Source organism: Athene cunicularia (assembly GCF_003259725.1).
Source record: "Athene cunicularia isolate RWA chromosome 8 unlocalized genomic scaffold, athCun1 chr8_part1, whole genome shotgun sequence".
Taxonomy (NCBI): domain Eukaryota; kingdom Metazoa; phylum Chordata; class Aves; order Strigiformes; family Strigidae; genus Athene; species Athene cunicularia.
The window spans coordinates 30,519,248-30,546,668 of record NW_020799109.1 but is presented as its reverse complement, the minus strand read 5'-3'; the positions used below and the strand labels follow the sequence as shown (position 1 = coordinate 30,546,668).

At 39.1% G+C, this 27,421-nt stretch overlaps 1 protein-coding gene across 8 annotated transcripts in view; it reads left to right on the top strand.

Moving 5' to 3' along the window:
• The first annotated feature begins 125 nt into the window (after positions 1-125).
• Positions 126-27,421, top strand: part of RALGPS2 (Ral GEF with PH domain and SH3 binding motif 2) — a 124,692-nt gene continuing 97,396 nt past the window's right edge. The window contains exons 1-3 of one of the 8 annotated variants that reach the window (XM_026853466.1): positions 126-178; positions 6,818-6,913; positions 25,980-26,111. In XM_026853466.1, coding sequence (XP_026709267.1) covers positions 26,055-26,111 — 57 coding nt within the window. In that variant the 5' untranslated portion in view covers positions 126-178; positions 6,818-6,913; positions 25,980-26,054. Of the gene's footprint in view, positions 179-939; positions 1,049-2,983; positions 6,914-8,328; positions 8,454-16,995; positions 17,052-25,979; positions 26,112-27,421 lie in introns of those variants that run through there. The other 7 variants (XM_026853467.1, XM_026853469.1, XM_026853472.1 and 4 more) reach the window with 7 other exon arrangements.

Below are 27,421 nucleotides of genomic sequence, written 5' to 3'. Positions count from 1 at the left end.
ATAAGAGACAGGCGTGGTGAGGTTCCGCCTTCCAGCCAGCCCCTCCCCGGGGTCCGGGGCACCTTCCCGCCAGTTACATGAGGAAGCGCGACCCCGGGGCGGGTCAGAGCGCACCAGGGGGGTGGGAGGGGTATTCGGGGTGTCCACATGACGTAGCGTTTCTTTTATCTGGAACTGGGTAAGTTCAGGGCACCAGGAGTGCGTTGCGTTGTGGTAGGCAGGGATCTGCTCTAGAGGATGGGCAAATAAATGATGTTTCTTTAACATCAGGAGCGTTTGGAATATTTTTTCCAGGCAGTACATGCTGAAAAGGCAGTTCTGTAGATAGTTCTGTAGATATGTTTTAAACCAAGATGAGTGGTGATGATAAAAAAGAGTTTGAAGTAACTCGTCCCTGTGTTTTTAATAGTGATTACTGGCCTGGTGAAATTCTGTCGGCATGTTTATCTGTTTGAGCAATCCCTCTACTGACAAAAGGTGCCTTTGTACGGGTCTTATTCCCCTGCCCTCCTCTTCCCTTTCTATGCTAAACTAGGGGGCTTTGCTACGAGTAACTAGAAGAGGTGGAGGCTATTTCTTTTCAAATGGGATAGTGCATAGGCAGGCAGTCAAATGTTTTGTAGGCCTGCAGTTTTTGAGGTTCAAGACTGGAAGATGTCAGAGGATGCATAACGAATATTTTTGGGTTTTTTTCTTAGCGTTGCTTGCTTCTGCAGCTGTCTTGATTTTAGTAGTGTTGTGGTGGTGCTTTGTTTCTGAGCAAAATGGGCTTAACTTTCTATTCACATCAAACAGTGGTTTGTGACCTTTCTTGGTACATAGACCTATTGTGTTTTTCAATGGTTGTGTACGTTTTTATTTAATGAACTTCAACTCACTGGTTTGATTTTTATTTTTTTTTTTAAATCTTATTAGGTCTCAGCAGGCCATTAGGAAATAATACCTGGTCCAAAGATTAAAAGCTACTGACACTACTGATACTTTTGTATTATTTTCATGCAAATAGTTTAATTTTTGGCCCTTTTAAAACAACATCAAATACAGAACAGTGAGGAGTAGAAACATATATTGTTTCCCAGAGCTTTCTCTTGACAATACAGATACATTTTTTCCATGTATTACTGTAACATTAGTATCTGTGATGATACAACGAGAGGACTTCCATAGGCACCTCTGCACGAGCAGGGCCTTCTGTAAATTGGTACAATCCACACATGTGCCAGAACTGCCTGAGTTAATTGGTACCATCAAGTACCACAGTGTAACATAGTACAGAAGTTGGTGATTGCTTGTGATCTTTGCTAGTAGTGCCTTTGGTTACTCTGAAAAATATTTCACGTTTCTGGGATAAATAATTGAATTTCATTTATATTTGGTGGTTTTGTGTGGTGTTTTGTTGGTGTGTTTGTGTTTTTTTTTTTTTTGTTTTGTTGTTTTTTATTAAGGTAGTTCTCTTGCAGAAGCAAAACTATCCCTGGGTCTCACAGCCTCTGCGCATCCATCCCTGCATGTGGGTTGCCTGCAGTCTTGCTAGAAGTTTGCTGAAGCTAGGTCACTTGAATTGAAAGAGTGCCCTCTGGCGAAACCTTTATTTACAGTTTGGACTGTATGTAAAGAAGCACTCCTAGTCTGCAGTTAAATACTCCTCTCAGCGAGGCTGGAGATGTCCTGCACTGAAATGCTAGTGTGGCACGGCTGAGATGGGGGACGGGCAGTCACTTCCAAATACATGTGGAAGATGTACAGCAGTCGCTTGGAGTTTGTGAGCCCCCTCGTGAAATATTCTACCTTGTAATTTATTTTGCTGGATTTCAGTGAGAAATGTTTGATTCCTTAGTCTAATGAAGGAAGAAAAACCCACAACCCTTTTCATGAGGTTATCCTGTTTACTGTTGGATTGTTGTTTTTTTTTTTTTTCTCAGAAACCTGTCTTTGTGCAGAATTTTTTGAGAGATCTTTTCTCTTCCACACTTGTTTCCTGCTTGTGACTGTTAGGTTGAAAATCCCAATGTTCAGATATTTTATTCATTTTGATGTTGCTCAGCACCAGTGAACAAGAATGAAGATACAGGGCTAACACTTTAAGTGGAGCTACTTGTGTAAACTTTGATTTTTTAAAATTGGCTGTGTATGTAATAAATGTGTTTAAGACTTCAGAAAGCTAATGGGGTTTTAGTGTGCTCATATTCTGCTTGATGTGTCTTTGAATATTAAGAGATTTGAATTGGTAAAGACACACCTCCATCTTAAACAGTGTCTTCCCCTAATTTTTTTATCATTGAGATTAGGGATTAATATCTTCCTTTATATTTGCTTGAAGCTGAATCATTTGGGCCCCTCCTTTCATTCAGTAAATAAAGCTGAGTTGAAAACTTCCTTTAGGGGTGGGGAGTGTAACTGTTTGCGTTTTGTTGAAATGTAAGACCCCAAAGGCATGGTATATTTTTGATTTGTGTGTTTTACAGTTTTTAATATCTGTGTGTGCATAGCATTTACTGCATGAATTTCACATGGGCTTCATGTTTTGTCAGTTTATGAATAAAAAGTAATGAAGTAATGAAAAAAGTAATCACCTTAAACTGCTGAAGCAAGGGAGTCTTAACACCTGGTTGGGTGTTTCCAGTAGATGTTCTGTATGCTTAGTCCCCTAGAATGTGCAGATGTGTGACTGCAACTTTTTCCTTTACAGAGATCCTTAAAGACATTCTAGGACTCCAGGGAAAATGGCATTGGAATCCTTCTTGTGGGCAAGCTGATTCCACCCAGTATTCTGCCAAGCAGGAAGGGGACATCTGAAATACAAGCTGGAGCAAGGCAGTTGTGGGGTGTCAAAAAGCTTGCAACTCTTGGTGCTGCAGTGGCCACCCAGTCGCTGGGCTATGCTGGTGGCAGCAGCTTTGTGCAGTCAGGAGGAACTCTGTAAAGCAAGAGGGGAGGAGGGAAGGGGAAGGTGGAGGAGAAGGTAGCCCAAAGTTAGAGAAGGTGAAGATGTATTCAGCAACATGGTATGTTCTGAACATTGGAGCTTCTTGCTGTGGCTTGCACAAGTTAGCATGGTGTAAATGATGGTCATTGAACCTGCTGGCTGGCTGTGGAAGAGGGAGACTGTTTCCAGTCTGTGTTTCAGTTTATAGGAGAGTTTGTCTAGAAAAACTGACCCATTCATTGCATTTTACCATAGAGCAAAATAAAACTGGGAAATCTAGTGGGCTAGTACTGAGTATTTAAAAATACAATATTCCTCACATGCATAAAAGGCTAATGTTTATTCTCTTGGGCTCACTGTTCTGAGGTGTGCTACTCTTGAATATACTCACAGCTGGTATTTTCAGAACTCCTTACAGGCTTCCAGATGGGTTGTAGGCTGTCAAATGACACAAATGGTGTCTTCCTTGAATACATGGAGATGCCCTGAGAATGCTCTTGGGAGCCGCACTATCCCGGCTTTATTGTCAGGGTAACTTTTTCCGTGGCTGTAATTTCAGTGCAGAGAAGTGACAGCCTCCATGATTGTTGTGTGTCTTTCCGTAAGTAAGGCTAGAATTCCTTTTTCCTGTGTGTTTCCCTTTTCCCTGCCTGTGTTTTACAGTCCCAACTACAAGAATGACAATTTAGGTAGAACTGCAGGCAATAATGCTGGGGAAAAAAAAAGCAGCATACCTAGCAGGTCCAGCAAGCTTTTGCCCTAACTTCCGTAGGGCTGCGCCAGTCAGGCTGTGTTTTGGCTTTTTGACTGTCAAGTGCATCAATAAGTCGAGGTTTTCTGCCCAAGAAAATCTCTGGGTGTGCTGCAGCACACCTCTCTGCCTGACACTGAGAAGCTCAAGAGCTACATGGTCAGAATATCAAGAAACGGTCTTGTCAGACCCCTGTATACATCATGGTTGTGGTTTAAAAACCTGCCTATTTCTTAGTGGTAAAGAGCAGCCTCATTTGTTAAAGATCAAGCCTGTAACATGGGAGTTGATTTGATGCCAAATTTGAGAGCGCAATGCATCTGTTGCTGTTAGATGGTTAAAAGGAAGCCCTCCCCTTTTTTTCTTTTGGAGGCAGACAATGCTTGCGGTCTCCTATGGTAGGATTCATCTTGGTGCAAACTCTTAGAAACAGTTATTCTGTTTCTTTGAAGTGTTGGACTTGTGGCCTATTCTCCCTGGCTGTTTCAGAATTTCATTTATATGAATACGTTTCACAGGCATTGTAAGCTCTAGGTTGCAAGTGAACTGGGAGAGGCATGTGCCTGTCCTATTTTCTCTGGTCTATCTGGGAGACTGTAAGTCTCCCCATATATTGCAAGTGTGACCACAACAGTTAATGTAGCTCAGTGCCTCATCAGCATGTAGTTGAGATTTGAACATGGATTAGAACAAGCTGGCTGAAGTTCAATCCAGATAAAATATACATGATGATGTGGATGTAATTATCAGCCTTCTTAACTGAAGGAATGCGTTTGCTATTAGGTAGAAGTCTTAGTGCCCTACTGTGACTCGAGTTTATTAATTGTTGTTGTTAGGAGTAATATTGAAACAGTAAAATCAGTTTTTAAAATCTTTGACTAGAAGAATGAGACCTTCTAACCTGATCAGAGCTCACTAGAATTTGGTTGGAAGTTGTCTCTGCCCATCATCCCCTTGGTTTTAGATTGTTATAGCAGTGCCTAGTACAAGTAATGAAACGTAACTTGGGGAGAGCCTGGGTCAGTTAAGGAAGCACAAACAGCATGGCTGTGGATAAGCAGAAATACCAAAGAGGAAGACTGATTGTTAATGGGGTCCTCTGCCGAAAAGTGGTTGATCCAATTTAGTAATTCCTTGGAGCTCGTGAGTCACTTCAATTACACTGCTTGTGCTGTATGTCCAAGGGCTGAAGCACTCAGACTGATAGAGAAGAGTGTAACAGGCGCTGCAGAGGAGAAGCTTAAGATATGCTGGCTTCCATGCTGAAACTCCATTTAAAAACAATTTGGAGGCAAAATGTGATGCTGAAGGTTTTGCTGGCTTTGGAGCAGTCTCTGTAGGAGTCAGCAGCACTGATGCTTTGGGATATGTATGTGTTACCTCTTTTTCTCTTTAATGGAGCTATGGTATTGGCAGCAATCAATTAAGTCTGAAGTGCCCTAGGACAGGCTATCAACTCCCTGACCACTGTCATAGTTTGACATTAAAAGCTGTTTGATTTGTGCCTCCCTCATTATTCATTAAGGGACAGCTTTGAGACTATGGAATTTGCTCTCCTCATTGAGATGGGCTTAGATTGATCGTGCTGTGGAAGAAGAATATTGATCTTCTTTAAAAGTTGAAGGTGTATTTCTTAGATAATAGTGGCTAGATAAAACTGGCAGAGATCCTGAAAAAGTGATCTTAATGCAGTTTGTAGATTGGATTGCTTTTATCAAATTATTAAGGTGCCCAGGGTTTGGGATAATTGTCTAAATTATAGTATATATTTTCATTTAGATTTAGAATAAATGGTATAATGTCACAGTGTGGCTGGATTTGGACCAATGAGTGAATAAGCAGGACAAACACATTTTCTGCTGTGTTACAGTCTTTTCAGATGAATGTATAGGCAGGCAGAAGCCTCCAATGAAAAGCTGAAAGTCTCAATTTACTAAGTCTTTCTTTGTAAGTTTCATATGATTTTATATCTGAAGAGGCATGTAAGCACATGTGGACTTGTGACTTGTTAGTTCCATGTAAAACTCAAATTTATAACTCTTTAAAGGCTTGTGTTTGTCCACTTGTTTTATTGCCAAGTTGTTAGTTTGATCTTCTAATTGCTGTTAACTAATGTTGCTTGATAAAGTTGAGGTCCTCCACAGTTCTAACTAATTTAAATTGGTTTGTAATTGAATTAGGTTGTGACCCCACATGGAGCAAGGCAGCTTTTTTTATTGACTGCTCACTTCCCACACTGTTTTGGCAGAAACACTAATAGAGTGAACTGCATCAGGGAATTTAGCTAAGAGATTAAGCTTTTTTTTTTTTTTTTCCTTCCTTGCTTTATTTTTTAGTTTGATAGTTCCCCCCAACTATTTATTCTTCAGCCATACAAAGTCTTGTGCTGATGTCATGGCAGAGAAATGAATGAAAAAAAGCAATTAGTGGCAGAGATGACTGGCAAGTACAACATCAGAGTTTCCATAAACCAGCTGACATCAATTAAGTGGATCAGTTGTCCATTTGGTTATAACTGCTTGTGGAGTGCTGATTTCTGGTATTAGAGTGCAGGCTCAAATCTATCTTGAATCCCTAGCTCGGTTTGCAAATCTGGGAACTTGGGAAAAACTTCTTAGTTTTAGATTTCATGCAGAAATATTTGAGGCATTATCTTGCAACACTTCTGAAAATTTGTTTTGCATAGACCTAAACTTAACAGTCACTGTATCTTTTACCATAGGCTGATGGAGTGAGTTAGGAATGGTGATGATGTGACTGCAAACTTGGTAATAACAGCTGTTTGTCTGCTCAAGCAAAAACTTATCTAGGAGCCTGTAAAGTGTTTTGGGGATTCAAAAAGCATCTGCAATCAGCTTACTTGTGTGAAGTGTTATAATGCTGGTGGCATTGCATAGTTTTAGGTGTACGTTTTGTATTTCAAAATGCACATGAATTTTTTTGGAAGTGCTAAATCAGTGAAAGAAAAAATGCCCCAAAGATATGGACTATGCTCCCATCACTGTTTTGTGCTGTCACTAGTTAGTAACTCTAATATCATGAAGTGTATTGATAAAGCATATGGTTAAGTGTATGACTCATAATCATTGTATTGCCTCTCCTACTCTGTCACATAATGAATTTTCTCTGTGTGGTTAAAGGGCACCTGAACTGTGCTGCCGTTGCTAGCAAGTCCAGACCGCTCTGCCAACAGCCTTGTCTTTGATTACCAGCCAGTTTCCCCATGTGCTTTATTGGTAAGTATACCCGAGCAGTGGCAGCCATTACATTTATTTTTAGAATAATAGTCACACACTTTTAGACTAACCAGTTTGGGCGTTTCTTGTCAGACTTGTCTGGCAAGTGCATCTAAATAATTTTTTATATTCTTATTGATCAAACTTTTATGGAAATATACCAACAGGCATTTTGGAAAGGAATAATGTATAAGAAGAGAAGGAATCTGTTCAGTTAGTCCTTCCATGCAGTTGAGGTGATCTTCAAGTATCTTCTGGAGCTCGGAGTGTAAAATTACTAAAGGCTTAGCAAGATTTCCTCTTACTTATACACTAACCCTGTGCTTCTGAGAACCATGAATGTGGTGGACAGTGCATGGCCTGAAACACTTGAGATGTTTATTAGGGCAAATAAAACCTGGGCCTTGCAGGTCTGCCTTAAGATAGGACAAGGATAAACATTACCTAGGTATAAGGCTTTGTTATTACTTTTTAATATGCCATGCATGAATGGTGTCAGGTGTGCAGTTTCTAGTGAAAGCGTTTTCCATTTTATTTATATGATAATAGCAAATGTCCCTCTGTAGTCAAAATGTTTTTGCTACTTACTGTTTGCAAAATGCTTGGCTAGCCACCCTTTGCGGGTTGATTGCCCTATTGATGATACGCAATTTCTTCTAATCCTCCTTTGTTTTTTTTCCTCCCAGTCTGGGCCTATTTGGGATTTATTGTGAACAGATTTTGCCAGAAAACTCTTTGATAATAGATTTTTATATTCTTAGTGATATGCCTTACTAAAAGTGCTTTTCTCCTTAATAGTGGACCATAACTTTCTTTCTGATCCAGTGTAGTATATGGCATTTCCAGTCATGCTAATAGGTAATTTTTAATGGTACTGTAAACAAGTATGTATGCTTTAGAAATGTGCCAAAGGTAGTAGTACCAAATCTCATTGTGATATGAAACTGTGATTCTGTGGTTATTTTTTTTTATACCCTTGTGTAGATCTAGCTATGCTGGCAGAATGTTATTTTATTTGTGGAAGTTGTTCAGCTCTGCTGGCAATATCTGTTGAAGTATTCTGGATGGACACTTTGAACATTTCTAAAGGAATTTGGAGAACAAAATGCTGTTAAACAAATTGTTAGTCAGGAGATCAAACAAAAAAAGCAAGCTTTTCAGTTGGAGTGGGTGCTGGATCTACAATGTTTTGTGAAGTTGAAGGCATATGAAAGAGGAGGAAAAAAAACCTGCTTTTGAGATGCAGTATTTCTTTACCTTTGAGGAACGGCAGGTATTCATAAACAGACGGTGTGCTTTAGGACCTGCTTGCAGATAGCGCTTCCTTCCTCGATATGTGCATGTAATGGCTTGCCCTTGTACTTAATTAACTTGCTGACTTCTTTTAATGTGGATAGTGTCTGTGTGATGACAGAACTCAGACTATTTCATGCTGTGACTTGTGTTTAATACTTCGGAAAAGTCAATCTTGCCTCTTAGCAAGATTGACTTAGTTGTGGAAAGGCTTCTTCATTATGACCTAATTCATGTTTCAGATAAGGTAATTTAACTTCTCTTAAAAGAAGCATTTGTACAAGTCTGTATAAGCTAGCATTCAGATACTTTGTTTTTTTAGAGAGATGTCTAAAAAGTCTGCTAGAGACCACCAATGAGAACTGATTTAGTTATCTTTTTTGCTAACAAATGCCATATGACTTAGGAGGGGGAAAAGAAGCATCTGTGTATTTGTTGTTACATGATCCCAAATTAATTTTTATATGTTTTTATATTTTTATAAGTTTTAAAGTATTTAAGGTGACATTATGCCAGGACATCTATAGAAGCTTATAAAAAATCTTGGTGTATGTTTTGTCCTATGAACTGGTGTGCCTTCCCTGTTCAATTTGATTAGCTTATGGGACAAAACTGAAACACTCACGGATGTGGAAGCAGAGTTGGACATTCACAGCGTGTGCTTGTTAATAAGTGCAGAGTGACTATATGCAAAGTGGGTGAATTCTTAAAACAAATTTAGACTTAGCGTACCAACAGTATACATGATAATGATCATAGGCAGACACAGTTTTGTTGAAGTAATTCCTGACCCGAATTTTGTAACTTAGTTATAAGACAATAAAGATAATTAATTGAAAGGGTATTGTGGGGCCCAAAAAGCCTTTTATAAAGGCTAGCTTAGGAAAGTGTGAAATCTGTTGTGCAGATCTATGTAGTAATATAAATCAGAGGTGTGTTGTATTTGTGTTATGCTAAGTTAGACATAGAAATCTAGTTAGTCTGTTATGTGATACTGCTACAAAGGGAAGCTTGTTTGGTAAATAATGCAAGTAGCTAACATGAAAGATGTCTTGCTAAGCTATTGTGCCCACAGCTTGTTAAATCTCTCATTTGTAAACAAAAGTATATTGTAGAAAAGTTGAGTTTTTTAATAATTTCATCTGTACCTATTTTTTTAAAAAAGCTAGCTCTTATTTTCATGACCTAGAAAAAAAAAAAATCCATGCTTTTACATACTTTTTCTTCCTCTCTTTCTATGAGGTGATAGTCTTAAATGGAAAACAGAATGAGGCAGTAATGGACTTAAAGGACATGGACGGAAGTGAGATCTCTCCAGGGAACAGGAAAAAAAGACAGACTTCCCTTGTTGTCTTGGGGTTTGGTGAAGTTTCTGTGTTGCTTTTTGGTGTCAGATTTCTGTGTGGACTGATATTGAATGTCTTGGATATCTTCTTGATTTTACTATTTGGAGTGAGGGAGGGAAGATAAGAAGTGATGGGCTTCAGCAACTGAACTTTTTGTTGCTAGTCTCTTTCTCTGGTGTCATTTTTCCCTATTACATTCCAGGTCATTAGTGGAATGTGATATCTTTTTTTCCCTAGGGCAATAGGGCGTGTTTCTATGATCTTATCATTGGACTAGCTGATCCGTACTTTTGTGGCTTTTTCTATATTTATGATTCTCCTAATGTTGGTAGAAGTGCTTTGCTTACAGGAGGAAAATGGCAATCTGTTTGAATTCATAATTGGCATCTTCTCTAATGCAGAGGAGGCCGACTTTTTTTTTTAATGTAACAACCCTCAAATCAGAAAACACATCTTGAAAGACAAAAAGGGATCTTGTCTAGGTTGGAGATCCCATTTGCAAATTGTGTTCTTTTCTAGGGCTGGGCTGAGCATGGAGTTGCATCCCAGAGTAAATTGGTGTTGTTTGCTTTGTTCCTCAGTGAGGGAGCTGGCTTATATGGCAGTCTCTTGGTAGAGCAGGTCTGCTGCGTGCTATTTGATAGCTTTGTCAGATTTATGGTGTTTATTAGCCATGTGCAACTCAGCTGGAAAACAATACTCTGTTGTTTGTGGAAAAAAAAGGATTCTTACATTGGCAAGATCCTGTAAATCACTACATGAATATTACATTTAAATAGGTAGCTGTGTTTTGCTGGTTTTGCTGAGGTTCTTTTTCTCTCGGAGGTAGTGGAAGGTAATTTGTGTAGCTCATTGAAATACTTTAGCTTTTAAGTGATAAAGCTGTTTCAAAAGTATACTACCTGCCAAAAGCACACTAACCATGTTGTGGCTAGTGACTTCAGTGATATTTCAACAGTAAGGTACCAATACTCTATGATGTGGCTGACTCTCCTTCATGTTTAGATTACATTCATGACCAAAATGAACCTTCCCAACTTGACAAGCTGCATGTGAAGCTAACTAAAAAATTAAAGTATTTCAAAGTGCAGCCAAAGTATTGGATTTTTCAGCTATTCTTTTAGCAGGTAAGAGGCAACTCACTTGCTGGTAGTTTAGAATTGGAAAATTAATTACTACTTTATGTTGCTTTTTTTTTTTTTTTAAAGGCTCTACTAATATAGATGATCTTGGCTTTGAGACAGTGCTGAAAGATCTGAGTCTTTGTAATGTTTATTTTTTTAAACTGTCAAAAAGTTATCCTTGTATTCATTTCTTTGACCAATTTATTTGTAGTTCAGATTTTCCAAATCCTCATGGGCAGTATCAGTTAAATCTCCCATGGTGGCGACACCCTGAATTTGCAGTATCACCAAGTGCCAAAACACAGTGAAGACTTTTGTCAAAAACTTAGCAGGGCTAGGGGAAGTGAGTGCGGATAGGGCTTGTGCAAACCCTTGTTCTGCCCCTCCAACAGCTGATTTGCTGTTACTGGCTTATTGGACTTCATTTCACAACATGAGAGTTTGCAGCTTTTCTTTCCTATTCCTGGATGATGGCCCCCCCATCACCAGTACACTTCATTTCTCACTCTGGGGTCCACGGTCTTTCTCACCTCTGAACCTGTGTATGTTTAGAAGGCTTGCTTTTCTCTGATGTTTTTTTGGGAAGGACAAAATGGACTGATCTACCTCTGGGGCTCATTAATGTTGGAGGGGAGAGGCCATGTGAATTGCAGAATCGTCTGAGTTGGAAAAGACCTTGAAGATCATCTAGTCTAACCATTAACCTAACACTGACGGTTCCCAACTACACCATATCCCTCAGCGCTATGTTGACCCTACTCTTAAATACCTCCAGGGATGGGGACTCCACCACCTCCCTGGGCAGCCCATTCCAATGCCTAACAACCCGTCCTGTAAAGAAATGCTTCCTGATATCTAGTCCAAACCTTCCCTGGCGCAATTTGAGACCATTACCTCTTGTCCTGTTGCTTATTACTTGGTTAAAGAGACTCATCCTCAGTTCTCTGCACCCTCCTTTCAGGTAGCTGTAGAGGGCAATGAGTTCTCTCCTCAGCCTCCTCTTCTCCAGACTAAACAACCCCAGTTCCCTCAGCTGTTCCTCGTGCAACATGTGCTCCAGACCCTGCACCAGCTCCGTTGCCCTTCTCTGGACATGCTCGAGTCATTCAATGTCCTTTTTGTAATGAGGGGCCCAAAACTGAACACAGTCATCGAGGTGCGGCCTCACCAGTGCCTAAGATCCCTTCCCTGTCCCTGCTGGCCACCCTATTGCTGACACAAGCCAGGATACCATTGGCTGTCTTGGCCACCTGGGCACACTGCTGGCTCCTGTTCAGCTGGCTGTCAATCAGCACCCCCAGGTCCCTCTCTGACTGGCAGCTCTCCAGCCACTCCTCCCCAAGCCTGTAGTGCTGCTGGGGGTTGTTGTGGCTGAAAACATCTTTGGGCAGAGTATCCATGGCAGTGCTGCTTTCCTAGCTAGGAGGACATGCCCATGCCATAAGTTGATTGCTTGAGGTGATGCATTGAAAATCAGCTTTCTGTGACTATTCTGCAGGATCTTCTTTGTGTTTATTATGTAATTGAATATTTTTGTTGGAAGCTTGAAGCCAAATTTTACCAAATCTTTCTAGAAGGAAATAAGGGGAGATTCAAACATGTTCAAACGGTTCTCAAGCTTTTTTAATACTGTTTATCCACTCTTTTTACATTCACATCATCAAAAAAGCAAGAAATTAAGTACATCGTGTGGTTTGATTATGCTTGATCAGTATATTTGGATATACTTCTTTTTCTCTGAACCTAGAGACTGTATTAATTAGGTTGTTAATGCCTTTTGTGTTTTCTTTAAACTAGAGAATCGGAATATTTTAGAGGGGACAATTGGGGGTCATCTAGCCCACACTGTTGCTCAGGGCATGAAAAGACAGTTTATTAGTAGAACCGTTTGAAAATTCTGCAATGTGAAGTGTTTTAATATATCATGTATGTCATCAAATAATACCTTCTGGAGTTGCAAATTTACACAATTTCTGAACCAGGAATCAAATTCACTCCTTGCTGCAATAATATTGCAGTGATAGGGTAACTTGTCTTAAAAATTGGGTATTAAAAATGCTGAAGTGGTGCAGAATTTAAAGGCACTCACTTCCGCACAATGAGGTTCTCCAGCTGGCAGCCCATAGGCTCCGATCTGCCTCTGCAAGGCAAATGTCTTGCTGGATACTGGCTTCCCTAGCCAGCTCTCCCAGCCTAGTTTGTTTCCCAGGACATCTTTCTCTCCATGGGGGCTTTTTTGTTGCTTCAAGCAAGGCTACTCCCTGTTTGGTGTGTATTGTCCACTTACATTTCTTATGTTGACAGATTTCTTTGTATCTCCAGTACAAGGACAGTTTAATGTCAATAATGATGAAGCGGTATCAAATCCTTGTCTGAGTTGTAACTTAGGCTGCTGGTTCCAAATACGCAGAAACTGTTCCTCAGAGCCTTTCAGTTCTCTGTATTAGTCATGCCCTTTTTTCATGTTTTTCCTGCTATTCAAGGTGGATCTTGCATGACAGCAAAAATGCTTGTCTTGGCCAAGTGTGTATTTATTTGGGTGGCTGAGATTTTTTTCTTAACTAAAACAATACAGGATATGACAGTCTCAAAGAAGTGTTGTATTTTCATTTAGATGAGGTGAAGAATTAGCTTTCATTGGTTTGTCCAGAATGGCTAATCTCTCTGGCTTAAGCTAGTGCTATTGATTAGGCTGGGCCAGAAGATGCCCTCTGTAGAATATGGAGAAGAAAAGACTTTTGTGCAAAATTTAGGACTGAACTCTTGCAAGGTTTCCTGACAGAAGTTGCCAGAGAACAGGAAAGCTTACCTGGTAGGTGTTTTAATATCTGAGGGTCTTTGCTTTTGTTCAGTTTGTGATTTCGCCAAGATTTGCACTGCTTCGTTCTTTTAGCACTGGGGTGGTTTTGCTGGTCCTAGAAAGCAAGCAAACTGTTTTCTAATCAGTGTGCTAAGATTACAGATTTCAGCTGTTAGTATGCTAACTGAAGTGGCAGTTTGTAGTGGATTTTTTTGGATGGTGCCAGTCTGTGAGCTTTTTAAAGATACAGTTAACATCACTGAGTGGTAACATAATAATGGTTTTTGTATTTCTAATTGTGATACACTGCCATCTCACAGTGTGGGCTTTCTTGCATTATAGAATTCTAAATTTACTTTTTATTAGCTTAACTCAAAGATGATTGTAATTTTCTTTTTAGTTAAATGAACTGTTAAGCAGCATGTTTGCCTTAAGAAGAAACAGCATTATCTGCTGTAAAACAGTAGATTTACATTCAAAATACCATTCTCCTCTAAATCTTTATCAAAACAGTTGTGTACAGGCTGTTTCTCTGTCATTGCTCTTGGACTCAAGTTTTCAGCTTGCACGTTTCTGCACTTAAATCAATTTTTAATGCATGCATCCATTGATTTGGAAGAAATGGACACAGCTGCATTTGATAAGCTGAAGGATATGTTTGAGTAATAATTATCTAGTTGTCCACTGAATATCTCTAATATCCACATAGAAGTTGTGTAGGATATCACTTGTGAACTTCCTGTGCTGAGTTCACAGTGCTGGAATAATCTTAAAAATTCTGCTTGCCGGACTGTATCAGAGGCATACTTGGATTTTTGTGTGGGGGGTAAATGAGCTGGACTTGACTCCTAAATCCTGAAAAGATGAGCAAATGCTGTTACTCTGTCAGCAGTTGCCATGCTCTTAAAGGCATATAAAAATTGCAGGATTCGCCATACTTTCTGTGAGTTCTGGAAGAAAATACTTGCCCCTGCTTTGAACATAATCAGTTGTCCTCGCTTAGCTTAAGTGTCTACAGCCTTTCTGTGCCTGTCAAAACCATGCAGGCCAACCAGCACCATGTGTATCTGTGCATCTGGTGTCTTTAATGCCAGTAAACTTGGTCCAGGTTTGTGTTTTTCTTTCCTGGCTTGTTGATCATATTCCCAGTAAATCCAGTGTAGAGCAAAAGGCTTTATGTGCCTTTTTAGCATTTGATTTTTGCATTCCTTGTTTGAAGCATGGCTCACAAACTAGCATGCTGCTACCTCCTTAGGAAGTAATTTGAGAAATTATTTGATTTCCTTATTTCCTGGTTAGTTTAAAGTTGTCATGTGTGCTGTAAAGAGCTTTATCATTAATCTTCCCCTGCAGTTTGTCATTTTGTAACAAAGATTTGCAGCTTGACTTTACTACCATTAGAGGTATACAAATATTTTTGCATAGTTGGTTCTTGTGCTTTGCCAGATATGCTCTTCAAGTTAATGCTTGTGCTACATCTTGGTGTCTTTTTGATGTCTTCTGGAAAACATTGTATTCTGCATCAGTTATACAAGTTCTGCAAACTGTAGATATTTATTATGTCATTCCTTCTTTAGAGCAGATCCTTTCATCAATAATGTAGGTAGATGGCTTAGAAATAGCTCCAGCAGGACTCTCATTTGTCCTGTCCATTTACCTGAAATTGCTTTTAGTTTTTCTGGCGATTCTACTGGTGTTAGTGCACAAGAAGTAAGGTGGGCATATGAGAATTTCAGGCTTTCAGATAAATTCCTGTCTGCTTTGAGTATCTAAAGAGACAAGATTTCCCTGCAGTTTACTGTAATTTTTTCTACAAGAAAAGAGTATGATACCATTTAAAAAATACACTATCCTCCTTCATGTAAATGTTCACTCTAAATTATTTCAGTTCAAGCAAACATATACTTGGTCTCCAATTTCAGGCACTGTGTAGGTCACTGACATCTGGTTGAGCCACCTGACAAATCCTTCCTGGATTTATGTGGTCATTCGTGAACATTTAAAACACATTTCCAACATACGTTTGGTTTGTTGAAGTCCTGGATTTGTATGAATTAACTTGTATTTGCTCATTTTCTGTATCATGTTTTATTAGGTAGATGCTTTGGTGGTCAGCAGTTACTGACTGGTCTTGGGTGAAGAAAAGTTTAATACTATACTGTGGGTGTTTGGGTATTCTGCTGTCTCATTAATTGCTTGATTTACTGAGGTTCTTCTAAAGGGAGTTAAAATGTGGGAAAGATGTGGATGCTTGGATAGATAAAAATAACTGATTTGTGTATTGTTTCCTCGTAGGAGTTAGATGCTCTGAGCTTGACACACTTATAAATGAATGTGGGGGATAGTGGCACAGGCGGCAAATCCAGCTCTTGCCCAAATGTGTATTGTAGTTCCACATAAGTTGTCATACCAAATTATAGGCAATTCATATGCTGTTAGATTTTTTTTTCATGTTGGCACCACTTCTATAGCAATGGTGCAAACTTCCATATCAATGCATGATGTTTAAAAAAGAATAATTTTATAGAACATTGTTGAAATGTCATCACACGTATTATTGATAAAGACTGTACTCATCAATCTGAAAGCTGAATTTTAAACCAGCCTAAGAGATTGTGTGCCTTGTTCAAGAAAGATCCTTGTTGTCTGTTAATAGCTTTCAATAACACAACTTCAAATTTATCTTCTTCCTGAATGAGGAAGTCAGGCATTCAATGTGAGAGGAGTTTTGCCTTCTTTTTCTCTGCTTGTCAATCTCTTTTGTGTCTCTGTACAGAGGGAGTGTGCACTTGAGGCAGGTGTATGTACTCAGTATAATTCTGTGGATTTGGAGGCTGTTACTCAGCAACAGTTGGTACTTTGTCATCTATTGCTTGTTAAAAATCCTAGGATGATTTAATCTTGTTTTTGATTTGGCTCTTCTTAACTTTGACTCTAGCACTTAATGCCTACAGAAAATTATTTGATGAGGTGCATGGATATTAGTTTTCTTTACATCCACATGTGATGTGTGGGTTTACACAGAATGTTCAGCAGAGTCTCAGTTTTCATCACTGTTTTTTCTTTTATGTGCTTTTGGCATGCGAGTTGTGATCATTGGTGACCAAGTTCCTGTAGGCTCTTGACGGTAACAAAGCTCATGCTGTCAGTTATCTCTGTTTCAGAACTCTCAAGTGTGCAGTTGCACATTAACTGTTATCTTTCTCAAATCTTTTTCCTGTGAAGTACTTTTCCTATTCTGAGAGAAGGTATGCCACCCACATGGGTCCTTTTGTAGATTGTTATAATGATTTTCTTAAAATTTGTTTTCTGCTAGAATTTTTAGTGTTGCCTTATTTAAAATAAAAAATTTTAAAAAATTAAAACTAAGAAAAGGCAGCTTCTAGAGACTTTTCACAGTGAGAGTATTATGATATTTTTGCTGATGTACAGTCTATACTAATTCTTCCCTATTCATGTGTTGTTTGCATTATCCAAAAATGAAGCAAAACTGTGGATCTGAGTACCTCTGAAAAGAATATTTGGGTCCTGAAGTTCATGTGAGCAGCATTCAGTGCTCTGCTGCATGCTCTTCAGTATGACTTCTCTGTTCATAGTGTTGTCTGTGGATGAATTCTTCCTCTGTTAGCTCTGCTGATACAGTGCCTGCACATCTAACCCATAAGAAAAATATTTTGCAAACTGAGCATCAGTTAATCAACATGACACTAATCGTTTACTATTCCTCTTGTTTGCAAAGAAAACTGATGGCTATGTGGCCGGGGAAGTGTGTGTGGGTGGTGTGGGAATTGGAGAGGGAGACTGAGGAGGGCAAAACATTATTATACTTGATGTACATTTTGTGCTAAAATAATTTGGTTCCCAAATCCTTACCCTTTTGACATATGGAAGGAAAAACAAACCATGCATCATGACTTAAGATGTTCAGTCTGTTTTCACAGCAATTTTACAATAATAGTCTGATCCAAAGGGATATAATGTTCTGTGCAAAGCACTTTCTAAAGAACTACAGAACAGAACAGAGGCTTGTAGAGAATGAGGTGCGTAAAAGCAGCAATAAAGTGATTTTGTTGTCCAGAATGTAAGCACACACATGATAGTGAAAAGTGCTCTGTGGGCAGTGGCTTCTTAAAAATAATAATTTCACTTAATAGTTTGTCCAGGTAGTCTTTTCTAGAGTAAGAGAAGGACCATATTTAAATGAAGCGCTTTTTTCTCATTTAAAACTTCATTGTCAAACATAATAAACCAATTTTCTGTTTCATTTGTTGCTATTCTGTGGATTCTAATTTCATTGGGCTTGGAGCTTAAACACTTGATACTGCTGTGACTTTTGGGCAGCAGATGCTTAGGGAAAGAGTGGATGTGTGACGTAACTTTGAGTGCTTGAGTTATATGAGTATAGAAGTGCTTTGAGTTTGCAGTAGGACTAATCAAACCAGTGAAAACAGGAGCCTGTGTTACTGAGTTAGCTCTACTGCTGATGCAGGCGCCATATGGCATGATTTCTTTCAGGAAGGAGGCTACTATCAACTTCAGCAGCTATGTTTTTTTTCTCTTAGTACTGTTTTCTGGAAACTCTTCAAGCAACTGATTGTTGTATTCTGATTTTGAGCCAAAATTTACATTTTATTCATATTTCTGGTTTGTCCTCCGGGTATTTAAACATTGCGAGTGAATCCTCATGAGGTTTCAGTTAGCATAAGCAAGCTTAGGTCTGGCTTCTGCTTCTGCAATGGTGTCTTCAGAGAACCTGGAAGCCCTTCTCATATATTTAATTCAAAACCTTTTGGAAGCCAGGTGACCAGAATGGCATAGAGTACAGCATCGATGTCTCTGAAATGTTTTGGAGGTAGTATTTGTCCATAACTAATGCAACATTTTGATCTCATGTGGCTACTTCATGCTTACAGCATTGGTGACATTTATTTCCAACTGTACTGAATTCAGAGCAGAAACAGACCAACCCAAGTGGTCCTTTAACAATCGACTTTCATTTTTTTGTTCTTCTGTCCATCAGGTAGCTTTTCATTCTGTATTATTTTCCTGTGTTTCTAAAAGTTTTATCATTCCAATATTTGTACTAGTGTTGCATATTTAATAACTGTTAGTAATCTCTCCCTACTCTAATATTATGCTCCTCGGCCTCTGTTTTTGTCACGTCTGTACCCTGTGCATGTTGTCGTCTTGTGTCTTTTATCTCAGTCTTAACGAGTGGCAGCTTATCAAATGCTTTGGCAGAATTCATTAGTCTGACTGGAGGTTTTTGTAGTATGTGAATTTTTAGGTCTGGAATTTGGTTATCTTCAGTAATAAATTTCTTGCAGGAGGATGGGATTATATTATGTTGCTTGAGCTTTTATTTAATCTCTATTGTGGAAGTTTCTACTTTTATCAGTTTTGCTGTCTTTTGTCGCCTCTTAATACTATCATGCTTACTGAAAGCATGTGTTCAGGTAGCTTTTATTTTTCTTTTATAATGCTGTGTACATAATATCTTTGTTATCACGGAATAGGTTGGGTTGGAAGGGATCTTAAAGCTCATCTAGTTCCACCCCCCTGCCATGGGCAGGGACATCTTCCACTAGCCCAGGTTGCTCAAAGCCCCATTCAGCCTGGCCTTGAACCCTTCCAGGGAGGGGGCAGCCACAGCTGCTCTGGGCAACCTGTGCCAGTGTCTCACCACCCTCACAGGGAAGAATTTCTTCCTTACATCTCATCTAAATCTCCCCTCTGTCAGTTTAAAGCTGCTACCCCTCATCCTATGCCTACACTCCCTGATCAAGAGTTCCTCTCCAGCTTTCCTGTAACCCCCTTTAGGAACTGGAAGGCTGCTTTAAGGCCTCCCCAGAACCTTCTCTTCTCCAGGCTGAACAACCCCAACTCTCTCAGCCTGTATTATTATTTATTCTTACAGTGCAGTTACATAGTTGGGATTTTTGTTTTGGTGGGTCAGTGTAAAACTGAAGAATATAGTTTGGAAGGTGTAATTTTGACTTGACAACGGCTTCTTTCATAGTTGGATGAACGTTCTTTGTCCTGTCACCTATTTCTTGCTGACTTTATGCTTAATTGTGGGGCACTTCTGTGTGTTATTTTTTGGTTTGGTATGTGTTTGGGGTTTTATTTGAGTTTCTTAGTTCTTTTGGTTTTTTTTAGCAGTTACCTCTGCTTTTGCCTTTTAGACAATAAGCTTTATTCCTATCTTTAGACATGTTTCTAGCTTTACCTATCTGTACATAGCTCCTATGGACTTTGAGAAGTTCTAATGGATAGTAATTAATAAAGAACAGTGGCTCCTGGGGCAAGAGGATGCCACACATTTCTTGAAGTCAGGAGCATTGGACTACCTCCCCTCGGACTACTTTGGATATTTTTGCTCACCTGCAGTATCTGACTTTTATCACTGTGCGGCCTTGTGCTGCTTCCTGAATCTTTCCTGTTGCAGAATGGAAAACATACAGCCCAGCAGACAGGTGATTTTTCTTTAGTATTGGGTAGTATGTGCCTTTGCTAACGCAGCCTTTATGTACACACAGGTCTTGTAGGCATACTGAGATGCCTGTGCACCAAACTGCAAAGAAGAACCATGAGTGTGATCAGCCCTTCCTCTGATGGCAGGTGGCATGAATACTTGTGGTGGATGTGGTGCCTGCATGCCAGGGCACTTTATCCTCCTTACTTAACCTTCCTTGGCGCCTGTGTGCTGCTGGGGCACCTTGAACCCCTTTCAAACAGTTGCCTTGGGTGTGTGGCAGCTTGTATGCGGCTAGGTTTGTACAGCACTGCTGTACAGCAGAGCAGCCAGAGCCTCCATCTGCCAGCTTGATACAGACCAGCCAGAGGCGCACTCAGCATGCGAGGCATCCATGCTGAGCATTGGGTCAGCAGAGTGTCCTACTGTACCCCTACTTGCTCAAGATGCAACACGTTACCTAAGGGAGTCTCAGCATCTGTATAGTGATCTTGTGGGAAGCACAGTACATGTTCTGTTCATCTGAAAGTCCCAAAATCAGACTAAAAGATAACTTTCTGCCTTACAAAGATTAAGGAAAAAGTACCTGGAGGATGCATTAAAGTGGCTGCATCTTAGTTAGCGTTGCCATGTTTTTATTGTCTGATTTGTTTTGGCCGTATTGTGACCCTTTAGCAAAGAGATTTTATCTCAAACTACTGAGGAGGTGTATAATCTGACTTGTTTGTATCCCCAGCACTCACCCATGTACTGACCCTTTTGTATCAAATACAATTTGGTTATTGGTTCATCTTTATGCTGGCTGTGTCTTTTATGCTAGGCCTAATAATTGGCAGAACAGGAGGGAAATCACACAGGAACCCAGCAACCAAAACCACAAGCATTTCTGGGTGTACTTCATGTAAGGTAGGAATAGCTGTGTTCAAAATGAGCAATTGAAATACAGGTTGTTTCTTGTAGCCCTGTATGGTAAGGAACTATAGATTAATTAGCCTATTTTGTATTTAACAAGCTCTGATCAAAAGGGCAGTGAGGCATCCAAGATAAATAAAGTGCTTCCAGATGGAAGGATCAGACTTGGTGCATATTAGGCAAATGTGACAGTTGCTTGAAGTACTTTAATTCCTGTTTCACTGAAGTTTCTACCTTGTGTACGGTGGTTAAAAGCAATGTTAATTTAGTAATTGCCAAGCAGTGCTGGAAAAAATACACTTCTAAGAATCAAAGGGCTCAGATCCAGAATAGAATTCAGTCCGTGGCTTCAGGATTTCACAGAAGTGTCTTGAGGTTCTGGTATGGAATAGTTGAATCTAGCTAGGCTGTACTACACGGGGGAGTGAAGATTCAGTGGAGCCCAGTACACTTCTGTTCTTCATCTTAAAAGAAATAGCCTTTTCTACCCTGTTAGTCAAAATACCAATGAGAGTTTGACAAGATCAGGAGCTCAGGTTGATTGGAACTGAATTTTTTGTTTTCCTGCTGTTCTTTGGTCCCCAGAGTCTTCAGTAGTGACTCGGCATTTGTAATTGATCATAATCCACGCAAGGCACTTCTGTTTTCTTCATGGGGATCTGTGATCAAAACAAATGACACTTCGTTCTGACATTATGAATAAAACCAGATAGGGTGTTGGTCATCGTGACTCTTGAGCTGTTCATAAAATTGCACTGTGGCTATGTTTACTCAAAGCTTTGTACTGTTCTGGACAGGAAGTTTTAATATAATTTTAGGGTCTTTTTAAAAGCTGTTTATACAGTGTATTTTTGGGATAGTGTTTGACCCAAGCTGAGACAAATATCTTTGGATTCTGTTGTGGAAGGGAGTCAGGCTTAGGCGCCCTATTAGGCACCTGTCAGTCCAGTACACTCTGACAAGGTTTGTTTAGATATTCCAGACATGGAGGGTGTAATGTTTAATATGAAATTTACTATTTGAAGGTAGTTGATATTAGAGTCATATAAAATACACTGAAATTGCAGTACAAATGCAAGTTAAACTTAGGAAAATATAGCAATTGCTGTATGCAGTTCAAACACAAAGCCAATGTGATCCCTATTACTGGTCTCTAGAATATGCTCACTGTCACAATGTTGGGTGTCCCCAGTCGCCTGGAAGGAATATGTGGGTTGAAGCAAGCTTAAGCTTGTTGTTCTCTTTGAAATTCCTTTGTTAGTTATTTAGTTTTTGCACTCTGGGCTGAGCCATGTATTCACTCCTCCATGCTGGTCTAGCTACCTCAGGGAGACATTCACTTTTTAATGAACTCGGGGAGAATCATTTACACCACTAGTTGATTTGCTCAACTGTAATATAGTCAGTTGATATGCTCAACGGATATAGCTGTTTATCTAATACAAAGGCCACCCTTTGGTCCTCTTTGTGCTGAGATAAAGTCAGCTTCTTTGTAACAGCTGTGGTCAGTCACACCCTGCATTATTCCCTGAGGTTCACGGTCATGTTGCCTTTGCTCATCTTCACTGAGCTGCCTTCCATTTTGGGGGTTTATAGGTCAGTCACTGTAATGGAATGATCATCAAATACAGCCTTGGATGAACTTGCAGAAAAACTTGGAGTCACTGAAGAAAGTGGACCCTGCGTAGTTTAGACATTTTCATTTGTTGGGTATGATGAATCTTTTTATCAGTATTTTTAGTTTGCTTTTTACTGTACAGTATGCATGGCATGAAGAGGTAGGAAGATATGCCACATAGTGCTTCCAGGCTTCAGGCTGGCCTAAATGCATGCTTTAGTATTTTATGGTCATATAAAACACTTTCAATTCCACATTTAATGCATTTCTGATCACAGACATCTATTAAATTGAAGAGGAGAAATGGACTGGAAGTTCAAATTACTCAGTGTAATTCAGTTTTTGTAATTGGATATACAGGATATGCAGTGAAAACTGTGACTCACTATTGTAGTGTGGGCACAGTCATTTCATGTATCCAGCTATGTTGTTCTGTACAGCTCTGATGTTGATCACTTTATGGTATTGGTATTTACTTATTTTTGTGTTGAACAGAACAGTAGTATAGCAAGCAAATGATTTAATTATTCCAGTGTTGGGATTTTTTTCAATATTTGTCTTCAATGATACACTGGCTAAAATTATTGCTGTGTTATGGGAGTGGTGATGTTCTCAAGTCTAATGCAGCTTTCAAAAGTACTTTTTTAAATATTGCAAATTCTGGAACTTTAAAGTTGATAAATACTAGTTTATAGCAGTTCAGTACTAATTCTGCCCCTTACTGTATATCCATGAGGTGGGAAAAAGTAGAAGGGTATTCAAACATACTATTGTAAAGTGGTAATGGGAACAAAATTAACATTGTGTGGACAGCTTTGGTATGATACAGCATGACTGGCAGGTGGTATATTTTGTAATCTAGATCTCCTTTGTATACAGGGTTTTTCTAAGTAATTTTCTATTTATTAAAAAAAAAATAGCTTTTGTATTATGTGCCTTGTAGGAGTCTCTATATGGTGACCAATTTCAACCATACTTGACTAAAGGACAGAGTTCTCACAATTCTTTTCACAGTCAGTAATGAGGTAGGAAAGCAAAACCTGGATCAGTGTGCACCACCGTGGTACCCTCCAGGTACAGTCCTCTAATGTGACAGACTGTTGAGCAGTTGCCGGGCTCACCAATCCCATTTAACCTTCTGTTAGGTGAATGGGCATGTGCTGTGTTGAGACAGCACAGGGCTAGGTGGCTCTGTCTGGCACACAGAATGGGTGGGCAGATGCAAACAAAATTCCTGATAGCTTAGGAAACAGGTAGCAAACTGGAGCTGGTAAGGGACCAAGAGTCAGGCTTGAGACAGTGAATTAGGAAATATGGGGCCAGAGAGAAGTTGCTTGCGTGCCTGTGGGTTATTGGAGACTAATCATTAGGAAACTGGGCTTTAACCCTGCTGCTTATAGAGGAATGAATTTGCTCTTGTTTATCTGAGGCTGCTCTGCCAACTCCATAGGCTTCTATGATACACATAATTTATTTTGAATAGCACCATCCAAATCCTTCCACAAAAAAACTCCAAAATACTGTTTTCACTTTTCCTTGGTCAGAAACAGTTCTTCCCCAATTCTTCCCCTTAGTATGGGGAAGGGGAACAACTGAAGTATATGTGAGACAAGGGTCAAATATATAACCTTTAGTTTGAGATTGCACAATTTTATGATAATATGTGGTCCATAATTGTGTCATGCAAAGGCAAAGTGTCGATTCTTCTTATAATAACAGTGCTTTAAAAAAATTACACATTTTTAAAGGATACTTTTAGCAGAGAAGATTAACTTGGGGCCAGTGTAACACTTTGAACATGTGGAGGGCCTGCAACTGGTTTTGGAGATGATACCTCTGTCCTCTACTGTCACTGCATAAATTAAAATTATGATACATCGGTTAGAGTTTTATTTCCTCGCTTTTCAGTTCAGTCATGAAAAGGCTATAGGATATATTCCACATGAGACAATCTGAAGAATAATTAAGATGGGAAAGGCCAGGAGAGCAGTGACACTTGCAAGCCAAAGATGAGTGTTTTTTTTTCTCTTTGTATGGTCTGTTAGTATAATACCAGATAAAATCTAAGTGCAGTTAAGTGTATTTTTAGTGGAAAAACACAATCACAATTATAGCATATGAGCTGGGAGCATATGACAGTGAAATGTATCTTCTGTCCTGTAAATGAGACAGTCCCATCATTTTTATTTTTTTGTTTAATAAGAAAGCATAGACTGAATGGCTATTCTGAACTACAGAAATACAGCTCAACATAGTTCAGATGGGGACTGTTAATACCTGAAAATACCTGGAAGCTATGATGTTTGACTGAAATATGCAAGGTGACTCTTTGAGTTGTTCTCCTTTCTGTATTGTGTTCCTACAGTGCCACTTTAAAGTTAATGCCTTTTTTGAGGATATTTTATTAAATATTGTAGCTTCTTGCCTTCAGGCTTGTTTGTCTGACATACCTGCTTTAGGTCACTTGGAGATAGAGCTTTTAGGATTACTTTATTTTGTTTATTTCATTATTTAGAAGTCTTAAGTATGAGAAGCTGTCACACTATTTTGTCATCTGGTATTAACATTAACTCAGTTACCTGTCATTTACCTTTTCCATTTATTTTCAGATTGTGAATAGTTCTGAGTTAAACTACAAACCTACAGTGAAATAAATAACAGCAACTTTGGAAACAGTTTTACGCGTTATACACATAGACCTATGAAAACTGATTTATGATAGTTTTCACACTAGAGGGCACTAACACCTCATGAAATTTAAGCCCAAACCAGTTTTTACTCTCTGTAACACTTTGGTATTGAGTAGTCATACTGTTCTTGTAGATGATGCCAAAGGTTTCACTTTCCTTGCAGCCTTTTCTCTGTAGAAATGAAAAGTAATAGTATTCTTGCAAGGATGCATTAAACGTTAGTGTGTGGAGTTTTCCTTTGTGTGGTGGTGGTGGGTTTTTTTGGGGTGTGTATGTTGGTGGTTTTTAACTAAACAATACTTTGGGTAATTTGTGGAGAAAAGTGTAAATTTTACTTGTACTCCTAAATTGCTTTTAATGTGATAATTTTCATTCAGAGCTGGTGAATAGGCAAAGATAGAAAATTACTGAATAAATTCTTATAAAATGTATCTATGAGTTAACAGCTAGAATATATTTAAAGTTGGCAATCCAAGGAAAAGAATCATGCATGAACTGACATGGCAGGCCTAACTTTTAGGTTAGGATTAATGCATACGTTTACATAATGATACCTGATATGCAGAAAATAGTATGGAAAAGAATATGAAAGTCTATACTGCCAGTAAGTAATGGATCACAAAGGAACTGTTGGTTGTATATGTCAGTTTTAAGTAGGTAGTTTTAGAATGTGTTTGAATCTAAAGTTTGAACTTCAAAGTGGTATAGCCATTTTGAAGTACTTTATTTTTGTTATGGATTTTAGGTACTGAATCTTGTTTAAAAAGCATGAATAAAATGATTTCTGATTACTTTCTTCTTTTTGTAGGAATGGTTATTCAGTTGCCTTGGAGATGATCCTGCTGCTATAAATGTAGGGCTGAAGATTAATGGTGTGGGCAGTATGGACCTAATGAACGGACAGTCAAGTAGTGTTAATATTGTGGCTACTGCTTCAGAGGTAAGGATTACAGAACTCAGTTACTGGATACTTAAGACAATAAGTACTCGATTTTTAAAAAAAATACACCAAACTAAGTTTGTCTTTTAACACATCTGTGAAGCAGATTCTTGTTTTGTGTGTTATTTTCACATGCCCCAGTTTAGATGGGAATAATTGAAAGTTCTGACCTTTGTGTACTAGAATAAAGCATGCCTTGCCACAGCCAAAGCTGCCTTTTTATGTTCTTTTCCATCACACCCAAACTTGTTCTTTTCAAGTTTTAACAATAATAGATGCTCTTAGCGCAATAAGCTGGGCTGGCAAGGCCTGTGGGAAATGTTCTCCTCTTTGACAGGTTCTTGTGTGTGTGTTTAGGGGGTGGTCTGACACAGTAGCACTTGAATAAGGTTGTTCCCTTTGTCTCCTGGACTATATTCAGGCACTGGTGGCACTGGTGTGGGTCCCCTCCTGCCTACCAAAGCTTCTGCCCACTGCTCCTGAGTTAAGAGTGTGTGTATCAGCCAAGCAAAGGAGATTGGCCTCCTATGCTGATGCCTCTTATTTTGAAGTTAATATAGTTTTCCATTTGTCATCTAAGGAAAAGAAGGCGCAGAGTGAAGTTAGTAACAGAACTTTTTGAGTTGTCTTTGCAAGGATCATGTGAGGAGCTGTTGAGGGTTGTGACTGATGCCTAAATTCTTATCAGTGTTGGAGGGTTTTGTTTGGTTTTGTTTTTTGGTTGGTTGGTTTTGGAGGTTTTGTTTTGTTTTTTCCAAAACTCTTGCAGGTCACTCCCTCTTCAAGTTCTTGTTGGTTGTTTTTGTTAATGCCTTGTAGTACTGGGATGAAGGGAACTGAAAAATCTACCTTCAGTGTATACTGAGATATCTTTCCAGGTGCAGTGTTTGTCTGCTATCTTTAGCATGACTGAATATATGCTTTGGCTTGTACAGATGTATGATACTAACCTAAGCTTTCTGCTCAAGAAAAACGGTTACTTTATTGCTGATGTATATTATTTTTATTGCTTTTGTTACAATGTGAAACATGTTTTTACCCTAGTGGCTTTGTTTGTCTTTTTTTCTTTAATTCTTCATTTGCCTTTGAAAAGACAAGGTGTTCAGGAACACTACACAGTCAGTAGTGATGAGAGCCAATAAGTCCTGAAAAGAGTTGCTTCCTTGAATGAATCTTTGGACCTTACCAAAGATGTTTGTTTTGTTTATACATTTGCATATGTATTTTGACAGCAGAACTACACGTGTGCAGTGCACTTGCATGTGCCTGTGAAAATGGAAAGTACCACAAACAAGGTGAAAGGAAAATTG